Consider the following 18,766-nt stretch of genomic DNA (forward strand, 5'->3'; position numbering starts at 1 on the left):
GAAATTTTTTTCAAAAAAAAAAAAAAGAAATTTTTTTCACTTTTAGAAAAAATAGGACTTGCTGCAAAGCCAAGCAGGACTCTGAAGCCCATCTCTTGGTACTTCTGAGATCGAAAAGGTTGAATGAGTTAATATATGAGTGTTTTCAAAAATTTCCCACCAGATGTTAAATTCAGAGTAAACAAATTGGTCAAAGTGGGGTAGTGGTTTGCTCGTATTCATTTTTCCTATTAATCATCAAAGCCCTCACATACTTTATTGGGATAAGTCCAATCACCTCGCCTTTGAATTGCCCAACTTCTGGGGGTGTAGGTGTCTAAGGAGGCACAGTTGCCTTTCCTTTCTGAATGAATGAGTCCACCTGGCGAGTCCCTGCCACCATGTGGTGTCGCTGTTGAAGACTGGTCCTGAGCAGTTGTGGGAGCTGACCTGCTCACAGCTTCCTTCTTTGATGTCCTTGCCTGTCCATCTGGCTTGAGCCACTGAAGTTCATTGAGGGAGAAGGAGCTGGCTCCCTCACTGCCAAGCTTGGCTAAGGATGCTCTGCACCCAGGCTCCTAAAACCACCTTCCTGCCACTTCCCATGGCAAAAGCCAAGTCATGGACTCAGAGCCTCTTACCTTTTTGTGGGCCACCTCACTAGCAGGTGTGATGTTCCTTTTCAGGGGCATCACAAGCACAAAATATCTTGTCTTCTCAGAATGGGGGCAGGATAGATGTTCTTGGGATCACACTGTTGTAATGGAAGAACCATTACAAGAGGATTTACCTTGAGCCCCACCTTTTTTTTTTTTTTTTTTAAGATTTTATTCATGAGAGAGACAGAGAGAAAGAGGCAGAGACACAGGCAGAGGGAGGAGAGGCAGGCTCCATGCAGGGAGCCCGATATGGGATTTGATCCTGGGACCGATCCTGGGACCGCAGGATCACACCCTGGGCTGAAGGCAGGCATCCCTAGCCCCACCTTTGTGTAACAGAAGTCATTTCAAGTATCTCTTCCTTGAAGCAGGAAGTCTTGCTAGGTGAACTGCAGTATCTGTCCTGGACCTAAGAGAAGCTAACAGTTTCTTTTTTAAAAGATTTTGTTTATTCATGAGAGATAGGGAAAGAGAGGCAGAGACATAGGCAGAGGGAGAAGCAGGCTCCATGCAGGTAGCCCGATGCAGGACTCCATCGCAGGACTCCAGGATCACGCCCTGGGCCGAAGGCAGATGCTAAACTGCTGAGCCACCCAGGGGTCCCCGAGAAGCTAACATTTTCAAGACTCTCATTGAGTGGTGATCTGATTTTTAACCACTACATCTATGTTCAATGTGGAATAAAACTATATACATATATGTGTGTCTGTGCATCCTAATGTGTACAGTATTTAATATTGCATTCATTTGTTAAATATTTATGGAGCCCCTCTATACGCCACATCTGTGGAGCTGAACTGTATACCTATGTCTTGGTGTGTGTTTAGAGCTGGCCATGCAGAACTCAGTCATCTTAATGTTTAAAAAAAGCAGGTAAGTTGAGTGCTTTCCACATTTTTCTTAAATAACATGACCCATGCAGAACAAATTGCTTCTCTGTGACCCTTGATTAAAAAAAAATAAGATCTTGTACGTCTGAGTTAGAAATTAAAAGAAAGGCAGAACCAGAATATGCTTGGGGGAAGAGCTTGTTGATTTTGCTTATCTTAAGTGAGATAAAGAGTATCTCCAAATGGGCTGGTTTCCAACCTGGACCATGTACACAAATCACCTCATTTCTACGAGGGAGAGGAAATTAAAGGAAGTATTTTGCCCGTGTTTATTTTCTTCTACAAGTGTGATGTAAAACTTTTCACATGTGCAGAAGGAAGCAGCCACAACCACGTGCAGAAACAGCCGTTTTTGCAAATAAAAATGCTTCCCAGAAGCATGACAAATGCAAGACTAACAGGTGTAGCACAGATCCGAGGCGCGCGTGTGGTTCTCATCAGCTGCCTCTCTCCTGTTTTAAATCTAGGTCTTCCTGTAACAACAACAACAAAAAGTTCTCTCTCGGGAGGCTGCGGCTAATAACCCACTCAGCCTGCCTTCTTGCCCCATAACAGTATCGGGGCTTCCAGGCAGCGAGGTGGGGGTGGGGAAGGAGACTCCACTTAGACTTGACATTGAACAATTCTGGGTTTGACCTAGAACTCTGGGTGACCTTGGGCCTCAGTTTCCTCTCTTGTGAAATGCTTTGTTCAGAGAATGAGGGTTTCCGTTTCTCAGCACCCTCCGCGCCAGCAGGGTTCTCCACCGGGGCCGCCCTGCCGGCCAGGGGACGTCTGGCGATGACTAGACATTTCTAGCTGACCTGACCGGAGAGCGCCACCGGCGTTGAACGGGTAGAGCCCCAGGATGCGGAGTACCCTAAAATGCGCAGGACGGCGCCTGCGGCCGGGGCCCGCCCACCCACGTCATCGGTGCCCAGGATGAGCAACCCCGGCGGACTCGGGTTTGCGACCTCGGGGTCGGTGGGCTCCCTGGGCGGGCCGCGGCGTTTCCCGAGCTGGCGTGACGGCTCCGCCTCCCCCCGGAGGCGCTCGGCGACCCGTTTCCGTGATCCCAGCACGCCCAGCGCCGCAGACCTCCGCCCTCGGGGGGGCGCCCCCCGCTGACCCTGCCGCGCGCGCTACCACAACGTGGACCTGTCGCCCTCGCCCTCGGGGCCGAGGACCCCCGGCTCGGAAAACGTGGCAGCCTCCCCCGCCCGCGGCTCCCGTCACCTCCGTCGGTGGGGAAAGCTTTTCTCCCCAGTGAGGAGTCCTTCCGCTGCCCCCCTCTGAGGCGGCCGCCCGGGGCGCCCAGGTTCAAGGACTCGGCGCGCTCCGCGCGTTTCCGTCGGAAACCTCAGTTCCCCACGGCCCGGCCGGGGGCGGGGCCTCCAGGCGGCGGCCGTTGCCCCGCCCAACCGCCTCCCAACGGCTCCCTCGGCCGGGCGGTGGGCGGGGCGGGGCGGCGGTCCAGTGCGCTTGCGCGCGCATGCGTGTGGGCCCTGGGCGGGGCTCGCGCGCAGCCCCGCCCAGGCCCGGCGTCTCCGCCCGCCCTATCTCCCAACCTCCTCAGCGTGGCGCCGACGCTGCGTGCGGCGCGGGTTACCCAGAGTGCTCCGCGCGGGGGCAGCTCACTGGAGTTTGGTTCTCGAGGCGGCGGCAGCAGCGGCGGCGGCTCCGGTGGCTCCTCCTCCTCCTCTGGTGGCGGTGGCGCCCCGGGCCCGAGCCCCGGCTCCCCTCTCCGCCACCCCGCGCGCCCCCTCCTCCCCCGGCGCCGCGGGGAACATGAGGCTCCGCTCCCGGAGGCCGGCGAGTGAGTGACCCCCGTCCCCCGCCTCAGCCCGCCCGCCCGCTGGCCCGGCCGCTCCCCCCCGCCTCGCCCAGGCAATGACAGCGGCTCCGGCGTCTCCGCAGCAGATCAGGGACCGGCTGCTGCAGGCCATCGACCCCCAGAGCAACGTAAGTACCCGCTGCGCGGGCCGGGACGGAGGCCGCGTGGGCCCGGGACCCTCCCCCTCCCCAGTGCCCCTCGCCCGCTGGGCTCCGGGGAACCCGCCCGACGCCCACCTACCCCCGAGGGCCGCTGCCATCCCGGTCTCTCGCCCCACGGGCCCGAGCCGGGGGCAGGTCGGGCAGTCTGGCGGCGCTCGGTACGTGAGGCCGAGGCTTCCGTGCGGCCTGGGCGGACGGAGCAGACGGGAGCTGAGGCCAGAGCTTTCCCTTCTTTCTCGCTCCAGCTCTACGACCCCTGCTGCTCCTGACGGAGCTCACCCACCTCGCCCTTCCCCGGGGACCCGCGACCCCCGGGAAGTCCTCCCGGCGTGGGGGGAGGGGAAGGAGAAAGGCTGTGGAGCAACTGGTGTCCGGGGTATGACTCGGGAGCCTATGCCGCCTGTGTCTCGGCCTTTTGGGTGATCAGGGAAGTCCTCCTTCCCTCTTCTCCCGGCTGGAAGCACCTTCCTGGCTTCATAGGGAACCCCCAGCCTACTTTGCCCTTAGCCGGTTGCCCAGGGCGCGTGGAGAGTCCCCCCTTGGTTCTGCCGGTGGACATGCCTTTGCCCGATCCCTCCTGGGAACGCTGCTGACGGTAGATGATCTCGGGGACGGTGGGATTCTTCCTATTACCTTTCTGGGCCTAAATGCCCGTTGCGTCTATAACCGAGCCAGAGCCCCGCTTCTTGGTGTGAATTAGAGGTGATTATTTTCTCTCCTGTTTGTTCAAGAGCCCTCCTTCGTCTATCCCTTCCCCTCACCTGAGTGTTCCAGCTTGGTGGTTTGTCACCTAGACGGTCAGGGTTAACCCCAGAGTGTGGCTTTCTCAGACGGAGGTCCACCGAGGCTACCGTTTGCAAAGGGATCTCCTCTGCCCCCCTTCGTGTGTGTAGGGGAAGACTCATAGTGTTCTCATATTTTCTCCAAAGGATTGTTGGCAGTAGGGGTTATTTTCCCCTGTGGCAGGAGCAGGTTGAGCAATAGGAAGATGTTGTGGTATCCAGGTATGAAGCGAGCCCCTGCATTTGCTGGGAGACCAGGAAGTGGCCATTAAGATCACTTTTTAATATGCTGGAGATCGAAGGAAAAAATATTATCTTGGGCTAGGTAACTCAGGTTTCTCTTTCTGTAGGGTTTTTGTTTTTCCTTACATGAGTTTGACTAATTACTCTTAACACTCTGTTTTAGGTTGGTATTTTTAGAGTTATTCGCCTTGGCTTGTATAATTTTGGTAAAAATTGCGAAGTTATGATCTTCTTAAGACGCTGGTTTTTGTATCATAAGTAATCCTCTTCAGGCCCCAATAAGATCAACTTGGTGGTAATTGTCTTTAACAAATGTCGTATACATTTTTGTTATGACTTTGGGGGTGGAGTAGGCACAAGCTATATAAAACCTTCTAGAATTTTTTGCAGTACCTGGTGCTGCTGCAGTTTCCAACATTGAAATATTAGAGGACAAAACAAGTGACACGAGAAACGTAACCTTGGTGACTTTTTGCATCTTTTATCCAGAGTGTAATTTCTTGAATTCCATGTGCTGGTTTGCCTTCAGGAGAGTCTGAGAGGTTGCTGAGATATTAGCACTGATCCTTAATGCCACCTAGGAGAGCTTTGGGATCAGGAGGCGCTTTGACAGGCGGTCACGATGTTGTAGATTAGGTGGAGCAGTGACCTCAGGGGTTCCAGTGTTCTGTAACGCTGTAATCTAAAAGGTTCCTAGGGAGAGAGGAGGAAGGAAGGTTAGCCAGAAGAGAGAGAAGAAAACAAATCTCAGTTTTTTTGTATTTTAGTGAGTGCAGAGATGATACATTCATAGAAGCCCATGGTTTTAATGGCATGTAGTTCACATTTCATATGGTTTGTTTTGAGGGACTACCGATGGGTGTGCATAGAGTTCTGCTAATAAAAGTGTGGTGAGTGGAATTGGGAAACATGTCTCTGAATATGAGCGATGAGGAAAGTGCCTCTTTAAATGCTGCCATTGCTAGTGACCATCCATGAGCCTCGTCAGAACCTTTTGACAGGAGTGTGGCTTTGAGCAAACTCCACTGAGAAACTGGAGCCGTGGCAGAATAGGTTACCGGCAGAGATGGTGCGACCATAATTTTGCAGTTTCTCTGGATTGACCTGGGCTCAGGTGAGAGTGAGGTAACTACAAGAAAGCATCGCTGGCGCACAGCTGCTTTTCTCTACCTTGCCCAATTATGAACTCCACTTTGGGATAGTTAGTTGACACATATTTAAGATACTCATGGAAAAAAAAATGGGGACAGTGTTGAAGAGCCAACACTAAAATTAAACCTCTTCTGAGAGAAGCGACACAGAATTGTGTCATATAATGCTTACCTTTATGGGCATGCAGTTATGGTTAACAAACTTAGCTTTTGCTTAAAAAATCAATGTCAGGCAGCTGACCTAATACCCACAAGTATCTGAGAAGTTAGTGAAGTAACAAAGTAACTGACCATCTCCTTGACAAATGAGTCCTTAAGAGGAAAGTTGTCTTTATGTTCTCAATTCTAGCCTCTGGAGTATTTGAATTTCTACAACAGCAGGCTCTGAGTTAATAATTTTGTCAACTCAGTAATAAAGCAAATCCTTTATACTCTGTTTCAAAAAGCAACTAACAGTTTTTTCAGAACAACCTAAGCCTTACTCTCCTTGTGGCATATGTCAGCCAGGGTGTTGAAAATCTCTGAAGTGCAGTGTGCGCATTTGTCCCAGCTTAATCTTGGTGCACAGAGTTGGGGGCTGTATCTTCCTTCTGCCTAGAGATTGGAGTCTGTCCACCTAAACACGGTCTCTTCAGCAGGTGATTAGGTTCTCGTCTGTGTCTGTAGAACACTCGTTTCATAGGAGTCTTCCTGACCAGAATGTGGGCTTCAGTGAGTATGGTTTGTTTCTTTTTCTAGAGCAGAAGCATTAGGTACTTTAGAGACTGGTTAAACTGACTGAACCCTAGAATCCTTCTTGGGCCTGTGAAGCCTGTGTGACTGCTATATGCGCTGAAGTTCAGTCTGCGCTGAATATTCTAATTCAGAACTCTCTAGAACCGTGAAGAACACAGATGTTAGTCCAGCATCTGAGAATAGGTCTGACAGACAGTAGAGTGGGTACTGTATCACCATAACAAGGTGAATAATGACACAAGGCAGGCCTTGCTCAAAGCAGGTGAGCATCTCTGTAATCAGAGCAGAGAGAGGCCAGAGAGGGCACTGGGGGGGGGGGGGGGGGGGGCGGTGGAAAGGGACTTGAACTTGCCCAAGGCATCTGTGTAAAGGCCTCCCGGTGGTCAGGCTTTCCAGCAGGAAACTTCAGAAACTTTTTCTCACAGTTATGCAGACATCAGGCGCCAAGGGGAGATGGTCAGAGACCAAGGGGCCTCTACAGAGAGGCACACACACAGTAATTTTCCCACCTAGGAATTTGAAGATTAAGATGTCACTTAGCTTCTCTGGGCTGCAGGGTCCTTGTGTACAAAGTGAGACTGGGAACCATGTATACACCCATAAAGCCCCTTCCAGATCCTGGGTTCAGATTCTAACATGAATTGTTCTAAGAGCTTTTTCTTTTAATGCGAGATGTGTTGTGTGAACTTCTTAAAATAATAAAATTCTGACAGAACTCGACAGAAAGATATATACTTTACATGACTTTGCATTATTTCACCAGGGTCTCCTGCTTCCCCCCAGCAGCTTGGTAAGGGAGGTGGAGCAAGTAGCCCATCTCCCCTTCCTGCAGGGCAGAAGCCAACAGCATTATGATAGTAGGTGCTGTTTAGTGGGCGCCTTCTGTGGCCAGGAGAGGACAAGATGTTTTTGTTTCTACTGACTTCATTTGAGGCGACTGCCCTAAGGTTAGGGACTTACCCAGAGTTTAAGTGTTGGTGCTGTTTCTACTTCTTTTTTTTTTTTTTTAATTTATTTATTCATGAGAGACACACACACACAGAGGCAGAGACACAGAGGGAGGTGTGGGCTTCCCCGCAGGGAGCCCGAGGTGGGACTCGATCCCAGGACCCCGGGATCACAACCTGAGCCAAAGGCAGACGCTCAACCACTGAGCCACCCAGGTGCCCCTAAGTGACAGCACTTTTAAACTCACAATGCCACTACACACTGCTCTCAAAGGTGGAAAGATGACTTCAGAAGAGGCCTGAGAGAGCAGTGTTCTGAGCTGGTAAGAAAAGATGTGGGGAGCCTCTTCTGTCCCACATAAGTTTATATGAGATTACAAATTGGTTTAGATTTACCTGTGATCGATCTAACAGGCTGATGATATTAGCCTGTCCTGGAAACATCTTGAGGTTTCTGTCAGGGACAGAGTCCTAGGCCAGACCATGCTGTGATGTATGGCAACTGCCAACTGATATGGAGTTTTTCATAAGTCTTGTGTGCCAGCTTGATTTTCTGCTTCAAGATTATAGCATTTATGATGTTAGCTTAAAATGCTGTTGATTCTGCAGAAAGGAGGGCTGTTAAAAATTATAAAAGGGAAGACTATTGGTTCTGATTCTCTTCAGCATGTTAAAATCTAAACATGTGGATTCTCTCTGATTACTCTGGTTGCTCAAATGCAGTGGCATTCTCATCTTTGTTCTTTAGATATGGCCAGAATGTATGGAAGACAGCAGTGTGGCATTTTATGAGTTTGGGAAACAGGTGGGTAACAAGTGTCACTTTTGAAATCAGTGTAAGTCCTTGTTCTTTCTCTCTCCTTCAGAAGAAGGTGGATTTTACTTTCTTTCTTCACAGACGTCTCCTAGTGGTCCTCGAAAGTGACTTGAGTTGAGATTAGAGTACATTGTCCTAGTTGGAAGGTCACAGAGGCCTGGAAGACTGTCCACAATCAGTTTCTGGGAAGGGGCTTCTGTCTTGATACAGATATAAAAAGGCTCTCCATGGGCTCCTGGGCTCAAGATGTAGCTGCATGTGGAAGGACATGCACCTCAAGAGTGTGCCTTGGGGTTAGGTGAAGGAGAGGAGCTGTGTTCACCTGCACCTCAGTTTTGGGGTCTAAGTCAGCATCTTCTTAGAGCTCCACTTAAACTAGAACCAGAACTCAGTCCAGTCCCTAGGTGACTGCAGGTCCTGCCCGGTCCCCACTCTAAATTGCCATCTGGAAGCTGGGGGATTTGTCTCTTCGTGGAAGTTGTGCCTCCCCCCCCCCTCCTCCCCTCGCCATGGTGCTGTCCTGAAGAACCCCTCAGCTGGTTGTTGGGATGGGTGACTGAGTTTGTGGTTTGATGAGTGACTGCATAGGCAGTGCATTTTCAACCTGGCCTTTCTAGTGCCCACACTTGGAGCCCCCATCTGAAACTCCTCCTCTTCATTCACTCTCTCAGGGCCTGCATGTAGAACTGAACAAGTATGACATGGGGGGGATTCTGTGAACTGGAGGATATTTCCTACATAAGGAAGACATAACCAATATTCTGCATGCGGTGTTTAAAAGTGGTCTCTGAATTCCAGGTCTGGGGAGGCCATACACTTACATCTCAGTTGCCAGCTGATTACACTGTTTATGGCAAAATATGGTAAAACTGAAAAAGGTGGCTCAGCAGTTGAATAAACATTTCTAGCAATTACTTATGGTGCTGGGTATGTGAGATTCAGACCTGTAGGTGCCCAGCTCCTGCCCTAGAGGGACCTGGAACAGGAAGAGAATTTGCAAATGGGCAGTCTGGGGTGGGGTGTGACGTTGAGGGGGCAGGGGTAGTCTTACAGGGCTACAGCTCTTAGGTCCAAATGGAAAAGTTCTTTGTGTGTCTTATTCAGATATAGATATAGAGGATATAGATATCCTCTTATTCAAAGAGGATGAAATTACTTCTTTAGAATGCTTTATAATTTGAGTTGAATGAAAAGTTTTAGAGTCAGATGCAGGAAGTCAGTTCTTGGTTCGTCTCTGACCCAAGGGAAACAGAATTTGGAGGGATAGCTGGCAAATTCTCTAACAGTTTGCCTTCTCAGTAGTGGGATGGGAAGGGGGCAAGTATCAGGCTCTGTGAAGGTCCTGGGGTCTGCTTTCAAGTATTTGAAGAGCTGTGTACCCTCGGGTTGGGTTAGCTCTGTGTGGCTTTCCAAGGCAAACCCAGAAGGGGAAGGCAGGAGTTCCTGGGAGGCAGGCCCTGCTGCGCTTGGGGGAGCTCTTGCTTATTGCCAGAGCTGGCTCGAGACAATCCAAAACCTCTGTGCCAAGTGGGTTTGCAGACATGCCTGGGCCTTCCATCTAGAACCTCTGTCTGGACCCCCAGACTCCTGCCCAAGAGTTCCTAGAGGTTCTGTGATTGTGTGAGGAGCCCACTAAAAAGGTGAAGGGTCACATCAGGTGATGTGCCACTGCCAGGCAAGTAAGGTTGAAAGCCTTTGAATGCTCCTGGGACCAGAATGAAGTTTTCTGTCTCTACCTGCTGGAGGCTGTAAAATGGACAGCTGTAGCCTACAGAGCACCTACTATGTGCCAGGTACAGAGTGAAGTACTTTGCATCATGGCTTGCTCTCTGAACTAGTCCTGGAGGTAGATGCTCCGTTTTCATTTTAGGGGAGAGCAGAGATTAATGAACTCTCCAGTGTTGCAGAGGATGCTATGGGCCTAAACCTGGTGCGGGTAGGCTTAAAAGTGGTGGGCTTAATGACAGTCTCATGCCTCCCACGCAAGCATTGCCCAGCAGGGAATTTGGACTCCACTGTGTCTTCTGAGGTTTAACCTCATAAATACAAAGTGTTTTTAAATGTTAAGTTTTGTGTTTCCATTTCCTTCACAGTTCCCACAATCTTTCCCACTTTGAAATCTTCTAGCCTAGTGTTTCCTAATCTTTTTGCCTGTCAGGATCCATTTCTATGATCAGAAATATTCAGGAGCTTCCACATAATGACAGGTGTACTTTGAGTAGCTGTTTTTGAGAAAATTCAAGGAAAGAACCTACTCCTAATCTAGTCATGCTTTGAAATGACGTCGTGTCTTATCATCAGAACAACATCTACTTAAATCTCTAAGCTAACCTTACTTGTTTGTGTGTGACACATAGGATGGGACCCTCTGTACCTCACATTTGTGGCCTTCTAGAATCCCTGCTACTCTCCTTTTCCAGGAACTTTACCTGCTTTCATCCCAGACAGTTGCCCTCAGGCACTCTGCATAACTTAAAAACCCTACATTCCTGCTGATAACAGGTCTTGTTGATTACATTTTCCATGGGCTTGCAAGCTCTTTGGTAGTGGAGCATGAGTTAATCCCCATGTTTCTAGGACTTCCATAGCAGGCTGGTGCTCAGAAGGTTGTTGATCTTCCTGTGAAAAAGGCCAATCTTAGGAGCTGGCTGTCAGTACTTACTGAGCAGGTAGTAGGAGCCACTACTTTTCAGCACTTCTCAATACATTTAATCTGTACAGCAACACAGGGAGGGAGGTACTATTGCATAAACTGAGGCTCTACAGATGCACAGTTAGAAGGGACCACACTGGGATTGGGAACCACACCCCCACCCCCCCATCAGTCCTCACGCATGTGCTGCCGCCTCCCATGTCACCCGAGAGAGCATAGTAGGTACAAGGTAGCATTCCACTCTCCTGCCCCAAGTCTGGATCCTCATGCTGGATTTCTGTAGTATGTTTTTCTGCCAGGCTGGGAGGAAAGTTGTACCTGAAATGCTTGTGCTTTCTCTTGAACTGACTGAGGAAAAGGCATGAGGCGTTTTTTTTCCTTTTTGTATTTGTCTGGCATGTTTCACCCCAACATAGAAAAGACGACTCTTAATCTTAGATCCCTGCCTCTCTATGGGCCCTGGAGATGCTGTTCAAATGCTGGCTTGGGACCCCTTTGGTCACGTGACAAACCAGACCTTTCCTAGACACCCCTCCCCGCTGGGTTTCAACAAGGCCAGAAAGTGGGTGATGCTTCCTCTAGGCCATACCTTGTGGTGGGTCAGCCTCAGGACTACTGGGGAGATCCTGGTCACCTATTTACTGTGTATAGAGTGATTTCTTAGGTGGCTGGCTGTGGCTGGCCTTGACTCTCTGGTGGTGGCAGGGTGGGGGGCGGAGGCAGTAGTTCTGTGGTTCTTTCTAGAAGATTCATGTATATGTGACTGCAGCTTAGTAGGTGGCCTGGCAGCCCTCTTCGAGGCACTGGTAGCCCCACTGCCCTGCCCATACCTGTACCTTTGGCTCCACCCGCTACCCTCACCTATGGTCACACTTGGCTCTGGGTAGCCACCTGATCCACTAAGCTGACTGCTTGCACACATGGGGACTGGGTTCTTTTTGTCCTCCCTCCAGTTCCATTAGCTCTCTTGATCCCTCTTGTCGTCAGGTCCCTGGCCCAGCTCAGATTGGAGTATGAGGGGTGACCATGTTCTATTTCCCCAGCTGACTTCCAAGGTAGCTACCTGCCCTCCTCTTCTTAAGGCCAGCCCTTCTGGAAGCTACTTCAGGTAGATACTTCTCAATTTTATTTACCCCATGCATCTTGCAGCTTTGCCAAGCAAGCAGTTGGCACGCTGGCTTTTGAGTGCTGTCTATGGGGGATGAGCGACGATGATGTGTAGTTAAAATAGGAACAGTTTACCCTTTTTGCCAATTGTTTCACTTTATTTCTTTCAAGTGTTCAGTTAGATAGATGCCAGCAGAGCATTTGTCTTCTACTTTTACTAATTTTATTGGCCAGCTACCTCCAGAGGGAGGGTCGTACTTTGCTTATGACAGGAGCTTAAATGCAAAAGGGCTGATTGGCTTGTGCCAAAGGCTTAAAGGTGATTCTGTTCTCAGGTGAGGATCTGGCTTTGCTCCATCTCTTTTGTAGTATTCCGTTCACACAGTGAGGTGTCTTCCAGCTCCCCCAGTTGGAGATTCACCTTCTTTGATCATCATCCAGAAGGAAGAGAAGGAAATGCTTTTCCACAAGTTTCAGCAGACGTTTCTTGGTGCTTTTCTGGGCTTTGGTAGAATTAGTAGGCTCTGTTGATTGATTTACTCCAAAGTCTGAGCATGGTATTAGTTCCTCCCAGAATAGAGAGGATCCCCCCAAGAAGCATCAGGGTCCTGTTGCTGGGAGGGAGGGGATTGTGGGGGGGGAATGAGCTGGCAATGTCCCCTGAGTGCATGCTGGTTTAATCACCTCTTTGACGTGATGATACCATTAAAGAGTTGGGTATTGTGCTGGCCTGGGAGACTTGAGTCCAGACACAAAATGAATGTGACTGAAACGTAAGGTCTGGAGTAAGCAGTGGAGTGGTTTGGATGATATGAGGTCACGGCATGGGGTTCTGAGTACCCACTCCTGGTTGCATCTGTAGACTCTGATTTGCCTGTAGTCACACTTGGGTACTTTGCTGTTACCTTGTATCCGTGCTGGTGCTGGGTTGCAGCTTCTGACTCCATTCTGGGCTGAGGAGCACTTCAGTAGTCTAGGAGAACCTGCCACAGTGCTGCTTGATCCCTAGTCCCCATCATTTCTCCTGGTGCTGCAACCAGCCCAGGCATAGGGATGTGCTGCAGTCCAGGAGGCCTCTTGTCGCCATGAGGCAGCACCTAGAAGCAGGCAAGAGCTGAGTTCTCCAGACTTCTCAGAGGTATGGATGGGCACTGGATGGTCTGTTCAGATCTGATTGTCCAGCCCATTTCCTCTTGCCCTTGGTTAACCTGGGTAACTGGAAACTGGTACCTGTACTTCCCGGCCTGGCTTCTTCCCCTTAGGTTAAACTGAGAAGGGTAGGGTCAGGTGATCTTTCACAGCCTTCTCTATTTTTCCCTCCCTTTGTTTTGGGGGAAGGGGCAGCTCTCAGAAAGCACCTAAAGTTGGTGATGTGTGCTCCCCCTTTGCTGGATTCGGGAAGCCTAGCAGTAAGAGAAGTGGTCCACATGTTAGGTTTTAGGCATGGTCATGGGAGGAAAGGTTTGTGAATGGGTATTTCACTTTCACTTCTATTTTAAAGGAGCTTCTCAAGCATTTAAAATTGTTGACAAGGTTGGTGGTTGGTGACAAGACAGTGCCGCCACTGAGTGCAGGAGCTTAACTTCTTACCAAAGAGCAGAAACATCACCCTACCAGGTCTTATATGAGCTTGTCCTGCCTTTGCTTGTAATGCCCATCAGACCCATCACTGAGTTAAAGTGGTATTTGTGAGTGCGTGCGTGCGTGCGTGCGTGTGTGTGTGTGTCTGTCTGTCTTGTGGACAGACCTCTTCCACATAGTGGGAAATGTAGCAGCTCCAGAGTTTGACTTCTTGAAAGGTAGGCCATTGAAGAAGAGGGGATTTACTCTCTTGCTTCCAGTTTGAAAACTCCTGGAGAATCACCCTGGCTTGGCTTGGGGGTGAAGGAGGCCTTGTAAGAAAATAGCAGTGCCCACAGGAAGTCAGGGAGGAGCATACAGAAGCAGGGTCTGCGGTTCAGACAAAAACAATAGGTGTCCCCAGCCTGCTTTCCTTCTCCTGTGTGACAGAACAGGAACAGTAAGGACACTGGTCCAGAGTGGGGGTAAGCCTATCTTGGGGTTTCTGGTGAATCTGCCTGTCAGCTCTCCTTAGAGGGGAGTGGGTGCCTGCTTGTCATCACAGGAATGATACTCCTGTTAGGATTACAGTGAATGTGATTTTCTATCTGGTAGGGGGTGGGCTCCTCCAAGTTGGGAAATAGGAAGTGGCCTCATCTGCTTTGTGAGATGAGCTGACCTGGGCACAGGAATGTACTTGTGTTTGTACTCCAGGTTGTCTTCTTGGGTCATCATAACTGTCTTCAGTTCCTTACTATAGGGTTGGTGCTGAGTGCACCTGTGCAGGAGTGAATGAGGCCTGAGGCCTAAAACTGATCAGTGCCCTGTTCCCCTTGCACGTTGCTGTGTTGGCTATTCCATTGTCTCCAAACCCTCTGCCTCTGCCATGGTCCCTCCTTATCCCTGAGCATTTTGGCTTTGTCCAGCACTACCCAAGGCCCTGTCTGTCTTTAAGGCTTACTCCAGGTGCTCTTAGAGCCATGGTTTCCAGCAGCACCTGAACCCTGTCTCTCCAGCTGACTGTTGTCCTGGATGTACAGCAGCCCATTCCAGAGTGGAGGCACCTTCTTCCCTCCTGCCTTTGGTATGCTGCCCTGTGGTGGTTGGCGGTGCCACCGCTCTGCAGGCTACCTCAGAACTTTCCTGGTGTCCCCCTCCTGTGGCAGCCCTTTTCCTGCAAATTGGGATCTCCTGGGAGGTCTAGTACAGCTGCTTAGCAGCTGGTCTGCCTCCTGCTGTCCTCTCCACACCAGCTGAAGAGTGAATGTCCCAAAACACAGACGTTTCATCCCCTCTGTTGGGGCTGTGTGGCTGACTGGATAATGTGAGTTTTTTAGATAGCATATAGTGAGTGAAGAAGACAGTCTTTCTCTGGATGAAAAACTTGGGCTTTGTCATTAGGCAAAACCAAGTTGGAATCTTGATTTTCCTCTTCACCTTGCAGCCTTGGATGAGGTCAGGTTTTCAGCCTTCATTTTCTCAAGAGGATATACATATGCTGCTTAGGAAGGCTCTTGAGGATGGGATGTGGCCCCAATCCCAAAGTGCCCTGGGTGCTGACATACATGGCATGGCTTGATAGTGGGCAGCCATGTAGCTGCCAGTTCCTGTCCTTCCCCTCTGATTCATGCCTGTTGGATTCATGACTGGGAACTAGCCAGTCATTGGGTTGCCTCTTCCTGGCTAGTGATTGGTTTGAGAATGGACCTGTGACCCAATCAAAGCCTGTGAAAGTTTTAATACTTTGCTGGGGTAGTAGAGGGGAGACATGAATGGGAGAGGATATGAGCAGTTGCTGCTAGGGTCTCCTACTTGGGGACAGCCTGCCCAGGAGTGAGACCAGCCCAGAGAGTTGAAGGGAGGATTAAGTCACCACGGCATGACTGGTCCAAGGTGAGCCCTGTCCGAACTTTTCAGTTAAGCGAGCTAGTGGCTTCTTTTCTGAATGAGGCCTATTTGAGCTGGCTTTTCTGTTACTTGCAATCAAGAGTCTAGACAGAATCCGTCAAGTACAGTATGCTCCAGTCTCTGGCTTAGGCATCCTCTCCCGCTGCTCCAGCCGTGCTCCGTTGCTCATCAGGCAGCTCTTGAGCTGCTAGTGTACCCACACCTGGATAGCTCTCCCTCCCTTTTTTCTCCTTCCCTCCTCACTTCTTACCTGCCTCTCTGGGCTTTGGGCCCAGGGCACCTCCCCCAGGAAGGACAGTGCCAGCTATCTCAGGAGCACTGTCTTCTGGCTGTTCTGGTATCCTGGTCTGATCTTTCCCACAGCACCTTCAACCTGTCTGACATGCCTTATTGCACCCCCTTCCTCCCACACACGCACATTGATTGTTTTGCTGGTGCATAGTGAGCCCGTTCATTCTGTTAGGGTCAGTGACCAGTTTATGAACTGATGTGGGTCCATGTCTGATTTCAAACTATAGACGAACACAAGCAGTGCCTAACTGGGGAGGGTCAAATTGGGTTGAGGATAAGAGTTCAGGTTTGATGGGGCCTGGGCAGGGCAGCTGGGATGGCTGGGTCCCTGGAGGACTCTTTGTTCCTATTAGGACTACGTGGCCCTCTCCAGACCTTAGCCTTTTTGGGTCCTCCTGTAGTATGTGAGTTCTCTTGGAACTGTAGTGGCATAGTTAGCACTCAGGTACTGGGCCTGTCCCGTGTGTGCCCCATAGTTCTAGGGATCCTGGGGATCCTGGCAGAGAGTGACAGGACCCAGCGCTCTAGGTGTCGCCACACTTGTCTAGCCTCTTCAGTGGGCAGTGAGCCCTTCAGGCCCAGCCCTGCAGGAGAGCACAGGCTGCCTGCCTCGTCTCATGAGTGAGTCTCCAGCCAGGATGACTCCTCCCCACTGCAGGGGCTTCTGAACCCTGAGCACCTACTGTGCAGTGAGAGCAGCAGCTTCAGTCCTTCTTTTGCTTTTGTCTGCTTGGCCTTGAGGCAAATCACTTCCTGTTTCTGAGGCTCGGTCTCTTTATTTGTGGCTCGGGGCTATTGGAGCCATCACCTGGTAGTGGTGTCCTGAGAGGCTAAGCATGTCTGGTACAGTGCCCAGCTTCTGTTGAGTCACTGACCATGAGGGAACAGGTACTATCTGTGTGATAGGTGAACAAAAGAGGGAGGGAGGTTGTCCTTGCTGGAGGGCATGCAGAGGGGGGAGAATAATCCTATCAGTGACCAGAGACCTGCAGATGGAGTTCATAAAGGTTATTTTTAAATTTTGAGGCCTTAATAAAAAAAATAGGAGGACCAAAGCAGCAGCTCTTAAGGTGTCCTTGCTCTCTGCTAGGTATTATCCCATTTCTCCTCCCATAGAGGTGGCAGAGTCTTATTAGCAGGTTGAAGTAGCTAGTCACCTGGCCACTGCGTAGCTGAACTCAGAGCATTTGCTTTCATCATGAGATAACACTGCAAGCCTGCAGAGCGGGAGAGGGGTGTAAGAATCCCTGTGGAGGTCTTTCCTTCCTTCCAGAGCACTGCATGCTGATGGAGATGATCAGTGTGGTGATCACACACGCTGTCCAGTGTAGTGGCTCTGAGCCACACATGGATGGTGAGTACCTAATACACGTGTGGCTGGTAAGACCAAGGAATTGACATCTAAATTTCTATTTAATTTAATGACCACCTGAATTGGACAGCGAATTTCTGGGGCCTCAGATTACTTGTGCTTCAGTTAAGAGCTTGGGACTGTTCTCTTTTTCCACATGGGAAGTGGGGGAGTAGGTTGTACCTGGCCTAGCAGAGAGGTGTAGAATGGGGTTGCTGTCCCTTTCTGGCCACGCACTTGTCTCAACCCCTCTCCAGCTAGACAGCTCTGGTTTCTCTAATGTCTCTGAGTCTCTGAGCCATATCAGCTCCATTCATGAGGTCTTGTCTTAAGGAGAAGAAAGCCCCTTCTCATTTCTTAGGTTTGGGTTGATGAATGCAGTTAACAATCAAATAGAAATCCTTTGAGCCTCTTTCCTTAAAAAAAGAGAGAGAGAGAGAGAGAGAGAGAGGTGGACAGACAGAAAGATAAAAAGAAAGTACTTAATATGCAGGGGTTTTGGAGTTAGATTCGGGGTTCAAATCTCTACTGCTCTGTCTCAGATGTTTGTCATGGGACAGTCACATCACATATTTGCTCTCAATCTCAAATTTGATGTCTATAAAATGAGAACAAAACAAGTCTTGCCTTAGTAAAGGGTACATCCTAGACACTGAACCATGTATAAGCCCCTCCCCACCTTTCTGGGAATGGGGGCAGGAACGGTTATTCCCCTGGATGAGTTTGTAGATATTTAACTTTGGTTTTCACAGATGCTGTTCTTTCTCAAAGATAGTCTTCCCTTTAGTGTGAGCAGTGAGCAGTTACCAGACAACATTGCATAATTTTACACATTTCTAAAAGCTCCCTGGGGGTGGGAAACAGGAAGAAATAGGTTGTAGAATAAAATCTGAGTCTTGTAGAACGCATGATGCACTTCTTTGGAAGAGGTGCTTTGGTTGGAACTCCCAGTCAGAATTAAAACCTGTCTGAACTTTTCTGAATCCCATTGTATTGCATTAGTAGATGCGGGTGGTCAAGATGTGAATTTGTGAGTGAAATAGCCTTTAGGAAACAATGTCCTTTCTGAATGGAGAGGGTATTCACAACTAACAGTCTCAAGATCTCAGAGACATTACCAGACAGAGAAATGTTGATGTGGTTAATAATCAGAAAATATACCTTGTACTCAGATGTGTGGGAAGAATGGCATTGGCAGGAAATCAAGACTCGAATCGAAGCTACCCTGTTGCTATTTTACATCTCTGAGTCCTTCTCCCACCCTGCTCACCTCATCCCACACCACCCTGCTGCAGGAACAGGGGATCCAGGAGCTATTTCATACTTCACTCTTTTGAAAAATTTTTATGTAGGGAGGGGCATAGCCACGTTGGTGTCCTTTGATCTAGTCATTTTACTCCTAGGAATCTATTAACAGGTACATGATAATTTTAATGACAATGTTAATAGATACATTCACATAATAATGATTGTTGATGTTATTAATTTAACGGCATGGGAGAAGCTTAGGAAACACGGTGCATGTACAGAGTCAGGTAGCATAGAGCTGTGAAGAACAGACCTAAAAGCTCTCTGGGGGATCCCTGGGTGGCGCAGCAGTTTAGCGCCTGCCTTTGGCTCAGGGCGCAATCCTGGAGACCCGGGATCGAGTCCCAGGTCGGGCTCCCGGTGCATGGAGCCTGCTTCTCCCTCTGCCTGTGTCTCTGCCTCTCTCTCTCT

General features: G+C 49.7%; 1 protein-coding gene across 4 annotated transcripts in view; it reads left to right on the forward strand.

Annotated features, from left to right (window-relative positions):
• Positions 1-3,140: 3,140 nt before the first annotated feature.
• MED26 (mediator complex subunit 26) overlaps positions 3,141-18,766 on the forward strand; it is a 56,190-nt gene continuing 40,564 nt past the window's right edge. For 3 of the 4 annotated variants that reach the window (XM_049098421.1, XM_049098420.1, XM_025457914.3), the window contains exon 1: positions 3,142-3,469. Coding sequence is in view for 1 of the 4 variants with exons in the window: in XM_025457912.3 (XP_025313697.1) it covers positions 3,398-3,469 (72 nt within the window). In the remaining 3 variants the exon portion in view is untranslated. Of the gene's footprint in view, positions 3,470-18,766 lie in introns of all 4 variants that reach the window. The other variant, XM_025457912.3, reaches the window with a different exon arrangement.

This window comes from Canis lupus, chromosome 20 (assembly GCF_003254725.2).
Source record: "Canis lupus dingo isolate Sandy chromosome 20, ASM325472v2, whole genome shotgun sequence".
Taxonomy (NCBI): domain Eukaryota; kingdom Metazoa; phylum Chordata; class Mammalia; order Carnivora; family Canidae; genus Canis; species Canis lupus.